At 48.8% G+C, this 21,379-nt stretch overlaps 1 protein-coding gene across 17 annotated transcripts in view; it reads right to left on the minus strand.

Moving 5' to 3' along the window:
* The window catches only part of LOC131410027 (ral-GDS-related protein-like), a 209,055-nt gene that overhangs the window by 174,572 nt on the left and 13,104 nt on the right, over nt 1-21,379 (minus strand). For 5 of the 17 annotated variants that reach the window (XR_009221119.1, XR_009221120.1, XR_009221121.1 and 2 more), the window contains exons 1-6: nt 10,999-11,141; nt 10,052-10,230; nt 9,539-9,641; nt 8,484-8,612; nt 7,137-7,208; nt 5,541-6,054 (exon numbers count right to left, since the gene is read on the minus strand). Coding sequence is in view for 6 of the 17 variants with exons in the window: in XM_058547759.1 (XP_058403742.1) it covers nt 6,913-7,208; nt 8,484-8,612; nt 9,539-9,641; nt 10,016-10,069 (582 nt within the window). In the remaining 11 variants the exon portion in view is untranslated. Of the gene's footprint in view, nt 1-5,247; nt 5,332-5,540; nt 6,055-6,897; nt 7,209-7,355; nt 7,430-8,483; nt 8,613-8,832; nt 8,848-9,538; nt 9,642-10,015; nt 10,231-10,998; nt 11,142-18,275; nt 18,398-21,379 lie in introns of those variants that run through there. The other 12 variants (XR_009221117.1, XR_009221116.1, XR_009221126.1 and 9 more) reach the window with 12 other exon arrangements.

Below are 21,379 nucleotides of genomic sequence, written 5' to 3' on the forward strand. Positions count from 1 at the left end.
GGTAAGAACTCTTAATATCTACACTATTAGCAAATGTGATGTATGCAATACAGTCTTGTTAGCTGTAAGCACTATGCCATATCCTTGATCTCCAGAACTTATTTATCTTGATTACTGAAACTCTGTATCCTTTGATCATCAGCTCCCCATTTCTCCATCCCCTCAACCCCTGGCAACCACCATTCTAACCTCTGCTTGTATGAGTTTGACTATTTAAGATTCCACATATAAGTGAATATTTGCCTTTCTCTGTCTGCCTTATTTCGCTTAGCATAATGCCTTCTAGGTCCATCCATGTTGTCAAAAATGGCAGGATCTCCTTCTTTTTTCAAGGTTGACTAATATTCCATTTCTTTATCTATTCATCCATCAGTGACATTTAGGTTACTTCCATATCTTGGCTATCGTGAATTAGCTACAATGAACATTAGAGTGCAGGTATTTCTTTGAGACCCTCAGTTCAATCCTGTAGGCATATACCAGAAGTGGGATTGCTGGATCATATGCTAGTTTTCATTTTTGGAGTAAGCTCCATACTGTTTTCCATAATGGTTGTATTAGTTTACATTCCCACAAGGGTTCCTTTTCTCCACATCCTCACCAACATTTGCCATCTTTAGTTTTTTTGATAATGGTCATCTTAACAGGTGTGAAGTGATAGCTCATTGTGGTTTTGATTTGCATTCCCTGATGATTAGTGATGCTGAACACCTTTTCATACACCTGTTGGCCACTTGTATGTCTTCATTAGAAAAAGTCTACTCTGGTCCCTTGCCCATTTTTTAAATTGATTTGTCTTCCTCTTATTGAGCCAACACAAAAAAAGAGAACAAAATTTCCAGGCATTATGGATGTTTCCCAGTTGATGCAGATGGTTTTGTATTTACAGTGGTACCAAAAGATCATGTTTCATGCTTTTTCTTCAGCTTGTTATAAGACCAGCAGTAGCTGCGGCATGGCAGATAATCGGGATCTTCTGGGTTTGGAGGTTTACAACATAAATGAGTGGCAAGGAATTTTTTATTATTCCAAGGAAATTGTTGAGATCATAGTCCATGGAATCCAAGATTGATATGTGTAGGAGGAAATTAAGGTGAGGATTGGTGATCTAGCATTACTTCTGATCATGAGGCACAGGTATCTACTGTATGAGTGTTTGAATAAAAATATTAGAGATCAGGAATTTGTGGTGGGTGAATATGTTTTCTGAATTATTTACTTTTGAACATAACCATTTGGATTACGTGAACATCTGGGATATGGGAGTAAGTCATTAACAGGGGGTGGTTGATAATGTCACTGTTGATTTAACTTCTATGAACACCAAGTGGTCAATGGATTAAGCAAATTAGTAGTCAGAAAACACAGAAATGGTAGGATTTGGGAACTAGTAAAGGACTGGGGACCAACTGTCCTGAGAGGGAGTGCCAGGACTTATGAGGTTGAGAGTGACAAGGACAAGAAGAGAATAGAAACACACTCAAACAAGGAGGGGGTGTTAACAGGATGGAGGGGGGAGAAATGATCTGGAGTAGCCTTGAGTTTTGACCTGGAGCTTTCTGTTCTTGATGCAAATCTGCCTGATGACATCCCAGGACACAGGTCAGATCTATCCCCAGAGGATAGAGGGAGGGTGGAAGTACAAAACAGCCAGGATAATTGTCCTAAAAAGGCAGCCTTCCTTTATCATTTGACCCAATTTCATGATTTATTTTTGTAGGGTAAGAGGAAAAGAAGGATGATAGCCAAGTCTTCACAGAGGAAGCAGCATAACTGTGGGAACCAGTGCAAACCAAAGCCTGGTTTAAACATCTCCATCCCTTTGAGGATGTCTAGTGACATATTCAAGAGACCAGTTACTAGAATTTCATCCCATCCTGGCAATGAAGCGTCTCTGGGAGGACACCTTGGACGAGCCCCACCAGGTCTGCTGGCCTGAGAGACCACAAGGAGTCAAGGCCTGCAGAAGTGCAGGACAACTAGTAAGTCCTTTCAATCTTGCCAAAACGTTGGAAAAACTTGCCTCTAGTCACACAGGTGAATCCCTTCCAGGTGTGCTCGCAGGTGGTCTGCACTCCAGGTCCCATGCCCACTCCTGCCGGTCTTCTGATTTGGCAGAGATGATTCCAGGAGCTGATCTGGGCATTTCACAGTTCCACTGCCAACAATTTCTGGCGACTGAGGAAGGTATCAGGAAGGAGGAAAGGGCAGTGAAGAGCACAGGAGAGAGACTGGTGATAGCACTGATGGCGAACAGACTTGCTAGTGAGGCAGAGAAAGTGAGGGGCCAAGAAGGCCATCTTGACAGCAGACGAAATGGAGCAGGCACCTCAGTGAGGTCTCTTGGCAGCGTCCCTAATGTTTCCTTGCTTTGAGCTCTTGAAACTTTGAAATATACCAATATGTTTCTTTTATTAAACTCTGCTGCGTGACAGAAAATATAGACAGTGGTTTCTTTCTGAGGTGAGAGGTTGAGTTTCAAGTGAGGAGAGAAAGATCTTCCTTTTTCATGCTGTTCTCTCATTTTCCTTTACTATGTATGTTATTTATTTGTACTTTCAAGTCATCAGCGAGTTATCAACGTCACGGGATGATTCAGTTTTGCCCCATACAGTCACAGTAAAACCTACTTAAAGTGGATTATTCTTTTTGTGTAATATTCCAATAGATCCCAAAATATTATTTCAAAAGCACTTCGATGTCTATGTTCTCAAATTAGATATTTACTTTTGGTCTCCATTTTTGTGTTCCTTCTTGCATGCTACTTCAGAGTTGCATCTAAGGAAATACCAGATTTCCCTCAGTTTTTTAGATCCATATGTGTTGGAAATTTGATTCATGAAGATGGACATGGCAGCTGGGGGATCATGCTCTTATGAAAAGAGACCATTTCGGCATCAGTAATCTGACAAGAACTCACTGCTTGTTGAGATTTAATTGACTATTTGAGGGATCAAGCTTTCGCTATTGGCACTTCTCTTTCTCTTTGGAGGCGAAGTATTGCCTTCCCAGTCTTTTCATTACCAAATCACTTTCCTGGGTGGCTGTGCCATGTCAGGAAGGGCCTGGGATGCCGGGAACCAGGAGTCATCCTCAGCTTCTAGCTGTCCTAAGAAGGCTTCCCTTGCAGAGTCCAGCCTGTGTGTCTGGGTGACACTTGAAGTCATCAGACAGGAGGCAATAACTCACAAGTGCCAAGTGATTCATCTGGCCCTTGTCTTACAGGGTGTTTCCAAGGGATGAGGTTCAAAATGCCACTTGGTAACCCTTTGAAAGCCCTTGTCGTGGGGTGGGTTCTTGGTGTGAGCTCAGAGCAGTGTCTATTCACCACCAGATGGGAAGCATTTCAGTATTTTAATTGGTAAGGCTGTGTTCATACACGACCATGGATCATCAGTTCCATGGCATTTCCTGCTGGACCACCCCACACCCCTGTCATGCCTCATCTTTCAAAGCTCCAAACAGGGTTCACACCCCATCAGGTGGTTGTAATGTAACCACAGCACAAGACTGGGGAAAAAAACACAACCACCCAGGGGTGACACACTTTAATGGCTCGGGCCCCATTGCCCCATTTGGACAAGTTGGCAACATCAACATTGAGTGTGTAAACTGGAGGACTGTCCAAGACCGTGGACCTCAGAATGACACGGCCTCAGAAGTCACCTTGGACAGCAAGGGAAAGTGTGGGGTCACTCACTGGTCAGGATTATGGTCCCTTATCCTGGCAAAGTAGAGCTCACCCGGGATCCATCAGGCCAAGCCAGGGAGGAGCCTTCTAGGGAATTTCTGCCCTAAAGTGAATGGCATAAGGAAGGCAGTTGTGCTGGAAATCCTGGTTCACAGAGAGCGGTCGGTCGTGTTTATGGAATGAGGCCCAGTGGTAGTCTTAAAGCTGCATCACAAATCTTTCCCATTGGATACAAAACAAGCAGGAAACAGAATTCAGAGTCCTGGACGATCCCAGCAAGATTCAATTCTAGGTCAGTAGTGAACATGGAGGCACTAGAGGGGTCTCAGGAGGGAAAGTCCTGTCTGCCTTTAGTCCATTTGCACATCACCTTTTCGGGCCTTGTCCTCTCCATGTGCATGTTCTGATCTTTTTACATTGTTTTCCCCACTTAGAGCTGATGCAATTCCAGAGATTGAACTAGAAAACTACAAGTTCCTAAAATTTGGTCAAAAGAAACCTCAACAAGAGAAGCAGAAAACATTCTCTCTTCCTCCAGAATGTAGAAAGCCACCCCCTGCCTATGGCACGACCTGGTCCTGGGTAGTGCTGTTTTAAAGACACCCACATTTCAGTGGTTGTTGCTTTGCCTGTGAAAGTACCATTAACCTTTAAATCCCAAGAGAACGGGCGGGGGGCCGTGTCCGCCCCTGGAACAGCTGAATGATACTGAAATGAACTTGTCCTCGGCATTAGGGGGAATTGGGAGTGACGTCACTAGCCAAAAAAGGGGCTGGCCTTTCTCCCTTCTCCAACATATAATAAGTTGATGACTCAGAAGAGTTCTTGATTCAAGGAGAAATGTGAGATTCTGTGTCTCACTCACATGCCTACAGAAAGCGACAGAACCACACCACAACTCCCAAGCTGTAAAGGGAACAGGACTTTAATATAATATTCAAATATGTCATTTATTATTTACAACAAATAACCACTGGCCCTCCCCAATGGGTGAGTAGGTGCTGAGGTAGAGATGTCAGGGAGCTGGGATGGGGTCGTCCCTTCTCTCTTGGGCTTCAGGGGACCCCAGGAATCAGCTTACAATGCTCCCCTTCCCATCAAGTGGGAGGAGCTGGCCCGGTGCATCGCAAGCATCCCAACTGTGTCCCCGTTGCTGAGGATGGGGCTGTGATCGGCCACTGGTATGGGGTTCGGCGTTGGGGCCTGGGGGCTGAGTAGAAGAGTCGGGTTATCTTCTGCGGCCTCCCTCTGAATCATGGCCCCCCACCCTGTCCCCACTGCACTGGGTGCTTCAGACCCTGTGCTCGGTGCTGTCAGCCACCAGTACCCCATTCGTCCCTGCCACGTGAGCCATCATTTAGTATCACCTATTTCACAGAGAGGGAAACGGAGTCTCAGGAAGCTGAAGAGAGTCACCCCAGTCGCAGGACTGGTCAATAGTGGAGCTGGGATCCCAGTGCCAACTATCCGATTCCCCAAGGCCATGCTTAGCCCGAAGCCTTACTGAACCCCCAGGAGTCAGTCACCCCGGCCCAGACACTCACTCACCCCAGAACCTTGATGATGGCCGGTTCTTCTTGGCCTTGCGTATTTTGCAGGCCAACTAGGTCTAGGGCTCTGGCTGGCAGGACAGGTTGTAGCTACAGGACAGAGAGGCACCTGTGAGCCTACCAGGAACCACACCTCAGGGGTCCCCCTACTGCCTGCCCAGCAGCTGGAGTCTGGGTGTCCCAGAGGTCGCCATGTAATAAGGCCGGGGGATGAGTGGGGGACCATGGAGACAGGCTCTCTGGACTGGCCAACAGGGAGGGTCCACCCCTGCCCTCACCCAACTCCTGCCCGGCCTCACCTCTCATTCTCGTTGAGCAACTCCATGTCCTGGAACGAGGTCCCAAATCGCTCCCTCGGGTTCTAGGTTGTAATTCTTGGCAGCCTCCTGGAGCAGCAGGATCTTCCTCATGACTCGGTATTCCTGGGACCAGAGGGAAGGAGAGGATGCAGACAGGGCCTGGGTGGGGGATGCTGCAGGGGCCTTGTTGGAGGTGAGGAGTGGGACAGGGGACCAGTCCTGGAAACCATCCTTCCCTCCAGTTCCATTCAGGTTCTACCAGTTATCAGAATGGGAATAATCAGCCCCTCCTCCAGGAAGATATCCTTGATGCCATCCTCCCCTCAACCCACCCGCCAATTGGATGGGTCTCCCACTCCTCTGGTATCAAACTCTTCCACTCAATGTAAGATACAGGGGGTGAAGCCAGGGACTGTTCTGCCCAGAAGGTCTCTGCTTTCCACCTCTTTCCCCTCCCCTGCAGGGAGTGCCACAGCTGCTCCTCAGTCCTCTTCTCAAGGTTGATCTCATTCCCCTGGAAGGTAGACAGCCAGAGTCCATCAGACAGAGCCCCCTAGCCTGACTAGCCCCTATGCCCACCCCTTCTCATGTTGCACTACTGCCAGGTCCCCAGAGGGGGCCGGGCACGCAGAGAAAAGAGGACTTGGACCTAGGCCGGGCTCTGGGCTCCAGAGTAGGAGGACATGGGGGTGAGACTGAGGGACCTGGCAGCACAACTCTCTCTGATGACAGACTTGGAGGCTGAGGCCTCAGGCAGAGGGGACTGCTCAGCAACTTATGTGCTGCCTGACTTGGGGGGGCCCGACTTCTCTCTCCCTTCATGGACAGCATAGGAGTTAGAGGCTGAGTCCAGCTCAAATAAAACCTCACGCAGCTGTGCCATCAGGCAGCTCTGAGCTTCCCCAGCCTGGGGAACTGGAATGGGTGTCTCTGGCAGAGCCTCTTTTCACTCATCCCTAAGATGCGCCTGATGCCCCAGCTCCCAGCGGCAGCTGCAAGGCTCTCATGAGAGGAGATGTGCCAAGTGCTGAGAACTCAGAGCTCAGTTTGGGGGCTCCTGCATCCCAAGGCTCAGAATCCTGGTCCTTCCTGCCTAGTCCTCAGGTTCACCCACCTCGAGATAGTCACCCATCACCAGGTGCAGCATCAGCAGGTCACTGAGCAGATTGCCAACATAGGGGAAGACACCCTGTGACATCGGGGTGCGGGTGGGATGAGCCCTTGCTCTCAAGTAGACCCCATGTAGACCCTCTCCTGAAAAGTCCCCACCCTCAGCCTCCTGGCCCACCCCAGGGTTCCCACGAGGAGCAGCCTAGGATCCTCAGCAGCCTCCCCTCAATTCTTCCTCCCTTCACACCCCAAGAACACCACACTACTCCTCCTCACCTCCCAGGGCCGACTTCTGGCAAATCACATGGTGTGCCTTCCCTGGCCCTCCCCAAAACAACCCATCCTGCACCAGCTCTTCCAGGCCCTCCTCTTGGTCACTTCTACTGGGGGATTTGGGCACTGTGGCACCAAGAGAAAGGGCCCTCCTCTCTTGATTTGAGGCCTCCAGCTGGGAGCGCAGAGCCCCTCCCCCACAGGCACACTCACCTGCTGCTGCTGCTGCTTCTCCTGCACTCTCTGGGGGTTGCACTCTGGGGGGGCAAACGTGAAGGGCCCCTCCTGTCAGGGTCGAGGACAGTGTCAGCGAGGCGATACTCCCCTCACCCCATTTCTCTCCAGCACCACTGGCCTCCGACACTGGACATCTGACTTGAGTCAACTGGTATCAATGTCATTCCATCCTCCAAGGTCTTGTGATTCCAGAACAAGCCCAGCTCCAACTCTCACTCAGGGTGTGAGCTTGGGATCGTGGCCTGGCCTCCTTGAGCCTGTTTCCTCATCTGGAAAGTGTGAGAACTCCAGCTACCACACAGGTTCTCACGAGGACTCACTGTCACAAGACTGTCATCCTTGGTCTGGCCCTCACCCCTCCAGGTGGAACAGGCAGAAAGCTCCCACGTTCCTTTCCTCCCTCTTACCTCAACACCACCCTGTGAGGCCTGCACAACACAATCACCATCCCTCCATTTCCCTGATGAGGCGACAAAGACCCAAACATGGGCAGAGAGGTGCTCAGGGGCCCACAGAGGAGAGGCCGCTTGCCCGTCTCAGCCAGAGGCCCTGTTCCAACATCCTCGCCTAACCCCCAGCCCCACCACTGAAAACAGTCCTGTCCCCTGAGCTCTCAAAGCTTGGTCCTGGGCCGAGTCATGGATGGAGAGGATGAGGTGTCTTGGGAGTCTGGTTGAGTGGCTCCTGCCTGCCCCAGTCATGTGGAGTGTCTGGGCCCCAGGCTGGGCCAGAGGCCAAGCCAAAGCCTTCTCCTCCCCAAGGAACACCTCAGGACATTCCCCTGCACTGAATCCTTTTTTTTTTTTTTTGTGAGGAGATCAGCCTTGTGCTAACATCTGCCAATCCTCCTCTTTTTTTGCTGAGGAAGACTGGCCCTGGGCTAACATCCATGCCCATATTCCTCCACTTTATATGGGACGCTGCCACATCATAGGTCGACAAGCGGTGCGTCGGTGCGCGCCTGGGACCCGAACCGGTGAACCCTCAGCTGCTGCAGCGGAGTGCGCGCACTTAACCGCTTGCGCCACGGGGCAGGCCCCTGAACTCTTTATTTATCCACTCAGGAACTGGACCCCCAAGGTGCCACCTCTGATCAACAGGGAAGGGGATGACAGGACATTTTGATTCCCTGTTTACATGAGGCTCCTAACTTCCTTTCAGCAGGGTCCACTAAGAATCCATCAGTTGCCTAGACGCTTCTCATAAGCCACCAAGGGCATATGTCATTGCCAACCAGGCACTCAGGTTAGACTCCCGTGGTTCACTCAAGTGACTGCACTAGGGGTCCAGTGGGGAGTCCCAGAATGCACACACATCTGTCACCTGAGGATGAGCAGCCTGTTTGTCCACCTGGGCCATGGGAATCCTCTGCCATGCACATCCCTGGGGCAGGCAGGGTGCAGCCCCTTGGAGATGTGGTGAAGACAGAAGGAGCAGCGGGGTCCTGGCTTCCTGAGGATAGTTTTAGGCTGAGGGCTAAACCCACACCAACCACCCAACAGCATGGAAGAAGCTACATCCTGCAGGATGGACATACATGGAAGCCAGAGACCTGTTGATGGCGCCAGCTCGGCAACTCCTCCTGGAACAGCCCAGCCAACACCACTGTGTCTCATGACCAGGGCCTCCCGCCCACAAATGGCACCCCACCTGCCCATGGGCAGAACAGATCCCTCTGCTTGTTAATCTGGATGAAATAGATGGGAATGTTTCAGAGAAAGTTCAAGTGAGAAACTATCAAAACCACAGCCTGCCCAGTGCCCCTCCTCCGCACCCCTCCTCTCTTTCCAGACCCCCAGCCTCCACTCTACCTTGATCATCAGGTCTCTGCTCAAGGACTTGTCTTGACTGTTGAGTTCCTTAAGATTTTCAGGGTTCTCTCTCAGGGGAGGGGAAAGAACGAGGGATAAATTTAGGAATAATGTGAGGGGTCTGAATGCAAATCCCTTTTCTTTGCAAACCCGAGAGATTCAAACTGCCTGGTGGAGTGCTCTCACTGGGCTCCTCTGAGCGCTGAGGTCTCATGGTACTGGGAGGGGGCTCTCCTGTTGGTCACTGGGGTCTCCACTCCCCAGCTCTACAGAGCAGCTCTGTTTTGACTGCTTTGAGTTTCAACTGGGCATAGAGTTCTGTTGCTATAAACACTTGAAAATCTCCAATGTGGCTCAACTGAGCACCCGACACTCAGGGAAGCCAAGTCCTGAAGCAGAGCTGGTGACTAAGGACCTGGGAGGCTTAGAGACCCCCTGCCGAGGCCCAGGCCCTGTCCCCAGCATTTGCTGCCTCCCAGGAGTTCCCGCCTGACTGAGGGGCCAATGGCAGACACACAGGAGATCCCCCATCCACCCTGGTCCTCCTATGGAGAGAGGGCTACCCACCGGGAAACGTCCCCCGTGTGTTCTTCAGGTGGCTTGTGAAGGTTTTCTGCAGAGCAGAGATGACAGTGCAGGATGAGAAGAAGTTCTTCAGGATCTCGCACTCCTGGGGAAGGGGAGAGAATGAGGTGTGAGGTGGGACACTGTAGCCCAGCTTGCTCTAGCTTCAGTCCCCTTCTATTTAAATCTCCCCTCCTGGATGAGACAGATGCTCAGGGAGCCCCAGAAGGGCACATTTAGGACCCAAAGAGTAACACTCACAAGGAGCAGGATTTTAGCTCAACCCAGGGAAGGAGCCAGGTAGGAAGTGAGCATCCTCTCACTGGGACCTGGAGTCAAAGTCAGCAGGCCCCTAGCAGGAAGGGCCTAGGCACAGTGCAGGGGCTTAGACCACACACTGCAATCCTGGGAGCTGATAAAGGTGGAGAGGCAGTTCCCAAGGCTTCAGAGAGGGGCTCCACTGGGCCTCCCACAGCACACCTGGGCCACCTGGATCCAGTGCTCCACCACCCTCACCCTGTCCTGGGCTGTCATGCTCGGGTCCCCGAGGCAGGGGGTGATGACGAAGCTGGCCACCCTTCTGACGTGGTCGATGGTGGCCTGGACGGTGGGTGTCTGGTGTTCATTTCGGGCTTGCTCCTCTTGTCCCAGGTGGAGCCCAGGCACGGAGAGGGCATCACCTTCCGGAAGAGGTCCTGGAGAACAGGGGGAGTGTCACCCAGCCCTGCCACACCCCAGCTCTGTGTCCACAGCCCCCAAAGTCCCACACAGTAGTCACAGTTTAGAGCTGGAGCTCAGAAAGCTCAGGATGTGGCCTGAGCCTTGTGACAGTCCCTGGCTTTTCTTCTCTGTCCCCCGAGGACACCCAGCACAGGAGGACCCAGGACCCAATACTGGCAGGGAAGGGAGAGGGGCTTTTGACCCAGCCCGTCCTGGCTAACTCCAAGCTCCAGACGGTGGCTCAACTCGGCTCATCCCAAGGGGGCATCTTCCAATACCCTGATCCCTCCTCTGGTCCCACTCCACATTCTGATGCACATCCCCGCGTGGCAGCTACAACCACAGGCCTTGTCTGTCTCCCTTGTAGTGAAATACACATCAGATGTCTAATAAGTCCTGAGGCTGTTGAGCCTCCTGAGCAGCCGGTTGGGCCACCAGGGACCGGGCTGTACACAGTGAGCCCCTCCCTGCACAGATGAGCCAGGGCCCACCCAGCTGTCCGTCTCTTCTACCTCATGGAGTCGGCACAGTCACTCTGTGCAGCAGGTCCTCTTAATGTCCACCTCCACTGTCTGCAGGTGGACAGCAAAGGCTTGGGTGTTCAGAAAGTTGCCCAGGTCTTATGGTTGGTAAAGGGTGGAGCCTGGATTTGGGCCCACATCATAGGAGTCTGGATCAGGTCTGGGGCAACGATGGCAGAGGGAAGGCCTGCCTCACACCCCCCTGAAAGCCCAGCTGCTCACCGCATCCATCACGGTCAACTGCTCCACCACCAGCTTAGGAGGGAAGGCCGTGAGATTAAGCTTCTCACGCTCCTTAAGAGCCACAGGTGGAGATGGACTTCTCACTAGAAATGATGGTCCAGGTGATTCCAGCTCAACAGGTCCCACTCCTGCTGGAGCCCATGTTGGCCCTTGCTCCAGCTCCAACACTGCTGATGGAAGGGACACTGGCTCCAGTGCTAGAGGGGGTGGTGTCAACGGAGCTGGATTCAGCTCTACTTCCACCACTGCCCACTGCTCTGCTTCTGCCGCTGGCTGGAGCTCCGTAGCTGGCGCTGGAGCGGGATAAAAAGAAAGGTTCACCCACATAGCTGACTTTCCATGGGTCCTTCTAAACACAGGAAAGATCCCCCTCCCTTCCAGGAATACCCAGCCTGCAGTCCCCCTTACCCTCTGGCTTTGCCTCAGTGGCCTCCAGAAGCTCACACCGGACAAGGGTAAGAGGGTCACGGCAGCTCATCTCCTAACCAGGCAAGGTGACATTCATGTACATCCCCTTTAGCTTGAAAAAGGGACAGCCCCAGTCTGGTTCCGCCCTAGTTCTAGTCCAACCCCGTCATCTCAAGCTTCTGAGTGTGGAGACCCTCTGCTCCTGCTCTCATCTCAGAGCAGTACTGGAAAGTGTGGGTGGCCTCATGTACCTGCCCCTTGTCTAGTGAGTTGGTGGAGTTGAAACCATTGGGCAGCTACTCGACAACCTCCTGAATGGAGTTCTGCAAAGACTGCCTGGGAGCTGGGCCAGAAGGAATCATGGGCTGCATGCACACTGCCACTGGGGCCAACGCCCAAGAGAAAGTCTGCTCCTCAGTTCATGCACAGAGGGGCATCCCTGCAAAGAACTGTGGTCAGGGAGGGAAGGAGATGAATCCTCTAGTGCTTGGTAACATATGATTAGAGGAGCTCACCTTCTCATGCTGCCAGACATGGCCTGGGGTATGAACATGACAGACTCACCAGGTTTCCAACACCTAACAACCAGCTCCTGCTCAGGAATGACCCGCCCCTTATGTCCTGCCTTCTCCCCTTCTCCCCTCCTCACAGACACATGCACACACACACACACACACAAAGAGGGGCAAGGGGTGTGGGGCTGATCAGGTGGGATCACAGCTGTGCCCTGGCCTGCACTAGCCTTTCTTGGGCTGTCCCGTGTTACCTGTCACTGCCTCCTGCCAGACGCCCAGAGGCGTCAAGAATGAGGGCTGAGTCAACATCGCCAACTACCAAAAAGATTCTCTTTCTGGGATTTTTTGAGCCCAGATCCTCCAAAAGTTGGGAAATAACAACAAAACATCTTTGCCTATTGACTGTCTCCAATCAAGTGAGCTGGATGGGGGGCTGTGGGTGCCTGGTTACCTGAGTTCTAAGATCTGTTGAGGTCTATGACCCCACGTCATCTCCTGAACTGTACACAATGAGCCTACACAGCCCTACCCACAGGTCCCTGGAAACCTAACTAGGGACCTAGCTTTGAGGAGACAGAGATGAATGCAGACCTCCTTTTCCTTACTAGTTCTTCATCCTGGGATAGTCCCTGTGCCTCCCAGGTCCTCCCCAGTCTCTAAACCGGCACCATGGGGATCAGGCTAGACTCTACTTCCTAGGGACATCACCCGGTGTATATGAGATAATATCTATTACCCCTGTGGGCTGGTGTCACATGTACCTAAGGCACAATCTTAGAGATGGAAGAATAACAAGGAGGGGTGGGATGTAGTACAGAACACCACTCAAAACAGGCCTGGGCTCCAAGAATGTGATATTGGGACAGTCACTTCCAACTTGGCCTCATTTTCAGGTCAGCACCATGAGGGCTTTGCAACTAATGGAAATTCAGATATTGCCATCCTGTGGCATAAAACCATTCAATTGTTTCCTGTTTTATGGAGAATGAGACTCAAGTGTCTCATCTTGGCCTATGAGGTGGGCAGCCTCCACAGTGGTACCCAGTAAGCCCCACCCATGTTATACACATCCCCGTGGAACCACAAAGTGGTTAGTAACTGGCTTCTGAACATAATAAGAGCCAAAGTGATGGGATGTCTTGTCCAAATTTTAACTAAAAATGTCTCTCACTTCCTCTTACTCCCTCTCTCATGTGCCATCTCTCTCTCTCTCACTCTGTCAAATCCCTGGAAGTGAGGAATCAAATACTGGTGTATTGGGGCTGCCCAATGTGGAGGCACATTGAGGAGAGAAGCAAGGGAGTGCCTGGGCCAACAGACAGAAAGGAACTCAGGGTCTCAATACAAAATGAATCCTGAAGGCTGAGAGTGACCTTGTGGGCCAGTCCTCCCCCAGTCGAGACTCAGTTGAGGCCACAGCCCCAATCTGTTAATCTCACTGAGGCAGAGGCACCCAGCTAAAACACGCCTGATTGCTGATACACAAAAATTGTGATATTGTCAACATTTGATGTTTTGAAATGCAAGGTTAGGGGAAATGAATTCAGAGAGGGAAAAGTAACGAACACAGCCTACCAGGCCCTGGTCCTACCTTCCACCCCAGTTCCTGTTCTCTCCTCCCAGCCTCCCTCCAGCTGCACTGGCCACCTTTCTAACCTCCTCTGGCCAAACTCACTTCTGCCTGTGAGGCTCAGGACCAGTGGTGCCATTTCTCTGACACACTGCTCCCAGACTTGTACAGGGCAGTCTCCCTCTTGTCATTCTGGTCCCAGAAATTGTCACCCTAGTGAGGTTTTTCAGACTCTCATACCCAGTGATGCCCAGCCCTCCCTCACAGCCCCCTGATGTGTTTCTCTACAACACTTGCTCTTTTCTTTCTCATGTCTTTGCTTTTGTCCATTTCCCCTCTAGACTGTGAGCTCCTGGCAGGCAGGGACCACTTGGTTATTTTCATCCTTCACTTCAGCCCACCAGGGCACCTGGCACAGGATGAGCGCTCAGGGCACAGCTGCTGAATGAGTACATGGGTAGATCTTGCACCTCGTCCCCTACTTTTGACCAACTTTCATTTTGAAGATGAACACTAGTAATAGGAGGTACAAGTTGTTTCTGAGGCAGGGGGACAGCCAGAAAGACCTCTGGTTGACTCTTCGCTGCTCCAGGAACTCAAGAAAAGTTCAGTGGACACCGAGTAAATTCCAGGTTTACAGCAGAATGACTTGATATATATATATTATGTAATGGTTACCAAAATAAGTTTAGTTAACATCAATCACCAAACAGAAATAAAAGATTGTTTCCTGATGATGACAAGTTTTAGGATCTACTCTCTTAGCAAGTTTCAAATATACCACACAGCAATGTTAACTTAGTGTTGTATATCAAGTATATCTCAATACAACTGAAAAAAAATAAAAACAAAAACTCACTGGCCACCACTGACACAAGAGGCTGCCCGCCCTCTCGTGGCCAGCACTAGCACTGCTGCACAGGCAGGAACTCCAAACAGAAAGCAACCTTTCTTCAGGTGTCCTCAAGGCAGAGGCTTTCAAGGGTCCCAGGGGTAAAGCAGCAGGACCTGTCAGCTTCGAGGGAGTGGGAGGAGTCTCGGGAGCCTACCGTGCCCCCCTCTTGCTGTTCCCCACAAGGTGTCCTCTTCACTCCTAATGCATCCTAACTGCTGCCATGACAATGGTTCCCCCTACCTCCAGATGAGGACCGCAAGTGTCCAACAAGGATTAGTCTTCTCCCTGGACTCTGTACTTGGTGTCCAGTGCTCTGGAATCTTCTTCCTTATCCTCAGTTCTCATCCACCCAAGCCCCCTAGCCTCCTCAGTTCTAAAGGATCTCCAGAGGCTGGAAATCATTTTCTCAGGGTTTCAGAGCATAGTAGGTAATCAACAGAGAACCTAGTCCAACAGACATGTTGTGAGTGCATGGAACACTTGGAGTCACTCGCTGGATGCACTCCATTTTATACAGGAGGACCCTCACTGAGGTATTCTCTCCTGTTCCCAATGCCTACACAAGGGGAGGATGGGCTCATCACAGTTCTGGGTGCCCACAGAGGTGGACAGCAGGACCCCAGTCCTGTGCTCCCCAGGCTGGACCAGGGATGGATCTGGAACAGGTAGACACCTAGGAACCTTAGGGATTCCTCTTCCCATCTCTGGGCCCCTGCACACGAATCTAGGAGAATGGATGCTACTGCCCCGTGGGAGAGCTGCCTCCAACCTCTCTCCCTCATGCCTCTTGTCACTTCCCCGGTGTCGGCTCTTTCTTGACTGCACCTCCGAGTTCTCCATATGAGAATTCAAGTGTGAGTGAGTGTGCCTGTGCACATGTGATGATGAGGAGAGGAAAATGACCTCATATGGAAAGGGGTGGGCAGCAATCCTCTAGGATCTTAACGTCTCTCATTGCCAAAGGAAACCTGAGGGAAGGGGTGGAGCCTTGGCCAAGTAAGCTGGAGCTCTCTCTAGTCATCAGGACTCTGACCACCTCCTGTGGTCTGGGACAGTATCTGCTTCTTTCTAGGCCAGTTTCCCAATTGTACAGTGAGGGGTAAGATGTGCAACAGCACAAGCATGTGCTCGGCCAGGACAAGTCATCAGGCCCCATAGATACATTAAGTATGTTTTAAGTGTATTGAAGACATTAATATTGCTGTGCAATCATCACCACGATCCATCTTCATAACACTTCTCATCTTGCAAAACTGAAACTCTATACCCATTCATGAATTACTCCCCATTCCCCCTCCTCCCAGCCACTGGCAAACACCATTCTACTTTCCGTCTCTCTGAATCTGGTGATTTCAGGAACCTCATAGAAGGGAAATCACACAAGGTTGTATTTTTGTGACTAGCTTATTTCATTTAGAGTAATATCTTGAAGGTTCATCCATGGTGTGCCGTATCTTAGACTTTCCTTCCTTTTTCAAGGATGAATAATATGCCATTGTATGTATATAGCACATTTTGCTCATCCATACATCCCTGGACAGATACCATAGCAAGGCCCACAACCAAGCCCAAAATAAAATGGGGCCCCAGCCAGATTTTTCTCAACAGTACCCTGGAGACTACTTTCTTAAGCCATATCCCATATGATATTTACTAAGGATCTAATCTTGGGCCATGAGTTGCTTTTCAGAAACTCCATTTCTCTTCCTTAAGCAAGTTTCAACTACTTTGAGCCAATGAGACAACAAGACGGCTTGCAAGACTCAAACTGCAACTACATAAGTGACTGGAGGATGACCTGGGGGACCAAGAACTCCCCTGCCAATCATGTTAAGGACACCGCCTTTTGAACGTGGGATGTGTGACAGAACATGAAAATCTGTGCTTGCACAAAATGCCTAGGACTGCTCCCAAACTTACTGCACCCGCTCCTTTGCCCTTGAAAAGCCCTTTTCAACAGCCCATTGGGGAGAAAGATTTAACCTTTGTCTCCTTGGTGGCCAACCTCATAATAAAGCTTGTTTCCCTTCTACAAGAGTGCGTATCCCTTTTGGCTAAGGGGTGCATTGGGCTGTGAGCCCTTCCTTGATTACAATACTTGGGTGGTTCCATGTTTTACCTATTATGAATAATGATGCCATGAACATGGGTGTTGAAATATGTCTTTGAGAACATGCTTTCAACTCCTTGGTGGGATATACACCCAGAAGAGGAATTGCTGGGTCCTATATAATTATATTTTTAATTTTTTTTAGGAATTGTTATACTGATTTCTACAGCAACTATATATTCCCACCACAGTACACAAGGGTTCCAACTTCTCCACATCTTGGCCAACAGTGGTTCTATTCTTTTTCTTCTTCTTCTTTTTTTTTTCTTTTTTTTTGATAGATGCCATCCTAATGAATGTGAGGTGGTCTCTCACTGTGTTTCTGATTTGCATTTCCCTAATGATTACTGATAATGAGCATCTTTTCATATGCTTATTGGTTATTTGCACATCTTCTTTGAGCAAATGTCTACTCATATACTTTGTTCAATTTTGATTTGTTTGTTTTTTGTTGTTGAATTTAGGAGTTCTCTATCTATTCTGGATATTAAGCCTTTGTCAGATACATGGTTTGCAAATATGGTCACCCATCCTGTGGGCTGTGCTTTTACTCTGTTGATAATGACTTTTGAGGCACAAAACTTTTTAATATCCATGAAGTCCAGCATATGTATTTTCCTATTTTATTGGCTGCTCCTTGGGTGTCAGAACCATGAAATCATTACCAAATCCTATCTTGTCAAGTTTTGCCTTATGTTTTCTTCTAAGGGTATTATAGCATTAGCTCTTACACTTAGGTATTTGATTCACTGGGAATCAAGTTTTGTATACAGTGTTAGGTAAATGTCCAAGTTGATTCTTTTGCATGTCGATATCCACTTTTTCCAGCACAACTTGTTGAAAAGACTTTTCCTCATTGAATAATCTTGGCACCCTTGTCAAACATCATTTGATCACATGGGTGAGGGTTAATTTCTGGGCTCTCAATTATGTTGCCATTGCTCAATATGGCTGTCTTTATGCCATGACAATGCTGTTTTGATACTGTAGATTTATAGTAAGTTTTCAATCAGGAAGAATCAGTCCTCCAATTTAGTATCTCCTTTCAAGATTATTTTTGGTATCTGGGCTTATTGTAGACTCCATAAGAATCTTAGGATGGGTTTTTTTCTATTTCAGCACAAAACGCCCTTGGAATTTTGATAAGGACTGCACTGCATTTGTTGATCTCTTTGGATAATGTTGACACCGGCACAATAAGGAGTCTTCCTATCCACGGTGATGGGATGTCTTTCATTTCTACTAGTGCCAGGTGGCTGTTCAGGTTGAGGGGGTGGCACTCCTCGAGGTAGTCATGCAGAAACCCACAGTTCCTCCTCACTGTGCCTTCACCATTTCCTTAGAACCCATCCACAGTCAACAGAGGGCAAATGCATGTAAAATGCACATGGGAAGTTTTCAAAGACTGGGTGTGCATGGAGCACACATTTCTTCCACTCCTTTCCATTAGCAAGAACCACGGACTGAAGCAATAGACCCTAACACATGGAGACTGCAGACTCACCCAGCAGACCCCAACAAACGGGGACTGTGGACTAACTAAGGGCCAGGGACTCGGGTTCCTGGCAGAACCATCTGGCAGCTCAAGCTGAACCGCTAAGCCTTTGCCTGGCACTGCTGACTAACCAAGTGCTAAGACTGATGCTCTCTTAGAGCATCCTGTCAGTCTAGACTGACCCACTGACCCTGGACTGGAAAGCCAGTTAGGTCAGGAGCTCAAGGCAAACAGAGTGGATCTCATATCCAAGAGGAACTTACCCACAGCCCTCAGAAACAGCGAAAAAGATGGAGAACTCAAAGGTTTTGAGGGTACCAATGACTGTGTTTCTCATCCTCGAAGCCATCAGGTGTCTCCTTTGGATCCCACTGTTGCCACCAAACTGGTACAAAACAAAATAAAATTGAGTAAATTTTAAACATCTTATTGGCTTTATTCAACAGTTCATGAATCAGGTAGCATCCAGTCTAGCAGAGAGAAAGGAGCTCCAAGGAGTTCTACAAAATGAAGGATATTATAGGCAGAAGGGAGCAAGAACAAGGAAGTTACACTAGATAAAAAAGCGGGTTGGTTACTGCAAGGTTACCTTCCTTTAGAGGATGGCAGGGCTCTATCAGGAAGATGAGCTACCTGCTGTGCATCAGGTGATTCCTGATTGACTGGTTTAAGATTCTATTCCTGGGAGGGCCAAAAGTCTAATTAAGTCTCGACTTGTTTATGTGAGGCATAGCCCAAGCGGCTCCATTTGGGCCTGGTGTCTTGTTTTAAACACATGACTTCTGCTGGTCCCTGCTTTCCCCAGTTACACCCCGGCTGTCCCTTCACTGACCATTGTTGGTCACACACCCACTGCACCTGCTTCCAGTCCTTTCCCTTCAACACCGTAATCTCACACACAGCTCCTCCCGACACTATCATGACGTCTCCCACCACACGTCCCCTATACTTTCCACACTGCCATCAAGATGCTTCACAAACACCACCACCATTTATGTCCAATGGGCTGAGAGGCCTGCCTGTGCACTGGGAATCAGGAGTCGCAGGGTCTGTCACTTGGCCTCCAATCACCTATTGTACCCCAGCTGAAGGGCTTACCCTGCGGAGACACTCAGTTGTACCCAACTCAATCGCACAACAACATCTTTGCCCCAGGTTTCCTTCAAAATGCTCCACCCACTTTCTGCCCCAACTGCTCCTTGAGGGGTCATTTTGGGGTAGCCTTCGAGGCCACCTTGGTGGTTTTGTGCCCAGGCCCAAACAGCTCTTCGCCAACAAACACTTTAACTATACCCCCTGAAATCATATAGCATAGGTAACTAGTGAATGGGTGCAAATTACTGGTTTTACTTCCAAGGGCCGTAATGAATATTTCACACCAGGAGCATCCACTTTTGGGTTTTACTGTAGGCTGATATCACAAGGCTCTCACCCAGTGAGGCTCTCTCTTCCCCAGCCCTCTGAGCAGATTTCTCCAGGCTATATTCTGCAATGCATCATTGTGTCTATCTCAGTCTGCTTCCCTCAGGTTGCAGGTCCCCCGAGGTTCTTGCCCTGACTGGCTACCACCAACCCATAGAGACACTATCAGTCCTATAGGACTGGGTGTTGATTTCTACTAGGACTGACTGACTGGACTGGGCACAGGTGCGGTGGCCCTACCCACACAAAATCAGGTAACTGAGGCAACCAAGAAGTATCGAAAACCTTAACCCAACATCGACAACAACTCCATAAGACCCTATCTTAGCCCTTGTGGAACAGTCTCATGAGTCTCTTGCCTAAATGGTTTTAGAGAATGGCCTGGCCCTAGACTGTCTATACCAACCAAGGAAGGAGGGGTTTTTGCCTTTCCTGGAACCACTTGCTGAATGTACATCAACACACAAGTTCAAACCTACCTTCACCAGATGGCCCGAGAGGTTAAAATATTGTGTAATGTTACCTAAATCTTTTAAAAGATACCCAAGGCCCCCGAGATCACTGACATATTTTCATGGCTGGTCTCTCCAAGTTGGGAACAACGGAAACAGACTGGATTTTAGACTGTTGCTTGTACAATTATAGGATCTGTTACTATAGCCATCATCGGATATTTACTCTCTTGGCTACAATGTGCCCTACCCCTAATAACTCTATTAATTACCCTTATTAACTATCCCAACCAACTTTAAATTAACTAAATTAAAATTAATCAATACCCTGATTAATTTAAAAAATTCAAAAATTTTATGGAGAATCTGCTTAACACAGAATACACTGTTGTAAGCATTTAAAGTATACAGTTCAGTGCCATTTAGTACAATGATTATGTCGTGTGGTTATCACCACTATCTAAATCCAGAACGTTTTCAACACCCCCAAACAAACCCATTCTAATTCACACTATTTTCTCCTAACCCAAACCCATGAAAACAACTCATCTGTTTTCTCTCCCTATTGGTTTGCCTATTCTGGACAGTTCATTCAAATGGCATCATGCTATCTGTGGCCTTTGTGGGCGACTTCAGTGAGCACACGTTTCAATGTTCATCCATGGCCGAGCATGTAGCAGTAGCTTATTCCTTTTTATGGCTCTATAATGTCCTATATTATGAATAGGGCACATTTGGTTTATGCAGTCATAACTGGATAGAAATTTGGGTTTGTTCCACTTTTGGACCATTGTGAATAATGTTGCTTTGAATATCCATGGAAAAGTTTTTCTTTGAACATATGTTTCCAATGGTCTTTTGGACATACCTACCTTGTGACTCTCCTGGTCCATGGTAATTCTAGGTTTAAGATTTTAAAAAATGGCAAACTGTTTTCTGCAGTGGCTGCATCATTTTACTTTCCCACCAGTAATGTATGTGGGTTTCCCATTCTCCATATCTTTACTAACACTTGTTACTTTCCATTATGTTGAGTATAGCCTTCATTTTGAGTGTGAAATAATATTACACTATGCTTTGAATTTGCATTTTCCTAATAATTTATGATACTGAACATCTATCTAGTGCTTATTGGCCATCTATGTTTCTCCTGGAGACATGTCCATTGCAGCTAGTTACACATTTTCATTGGTTACCCAATGAAAATGGTTTCATTTCAAACTTCTTTGAATGAAGTTTCATTTCAAACTTCTTTGTTTTTCATAATTGAGTTCTAAGAGATCTTTATATAGTCTCAATATTAGAGCATTCTCAGTTATATAACTTGCAAATAGTAGGGGTCTTCTGTACCTCATTTTTAACAATGGATAGAATATCCAGATAGAAAATTAGAAAACAGCAGACATTAAAACATTAATGGACTTATCAGACATACATAGAACATTTTACTGAACAGCAACAAAATGTAGTCTTTTCTCAAGGGCACACATTAT

This window comes from Diceros bicornis, chromosome 9 (assembly GCF_020826845.1).
Source record: "Diceros bicornis minor isolate mBicDic1 chromosome 9, mDicBic1.mat.cur, whole genome shotgun sequence".
Classification (NCBI taxonomy): domain Eukaryota; kingdom Metazoa; phylum Chordata; class Mammalia; order Perissodactyla; family Rhinocerotidae; genus Diceros; species Diceros bicornis.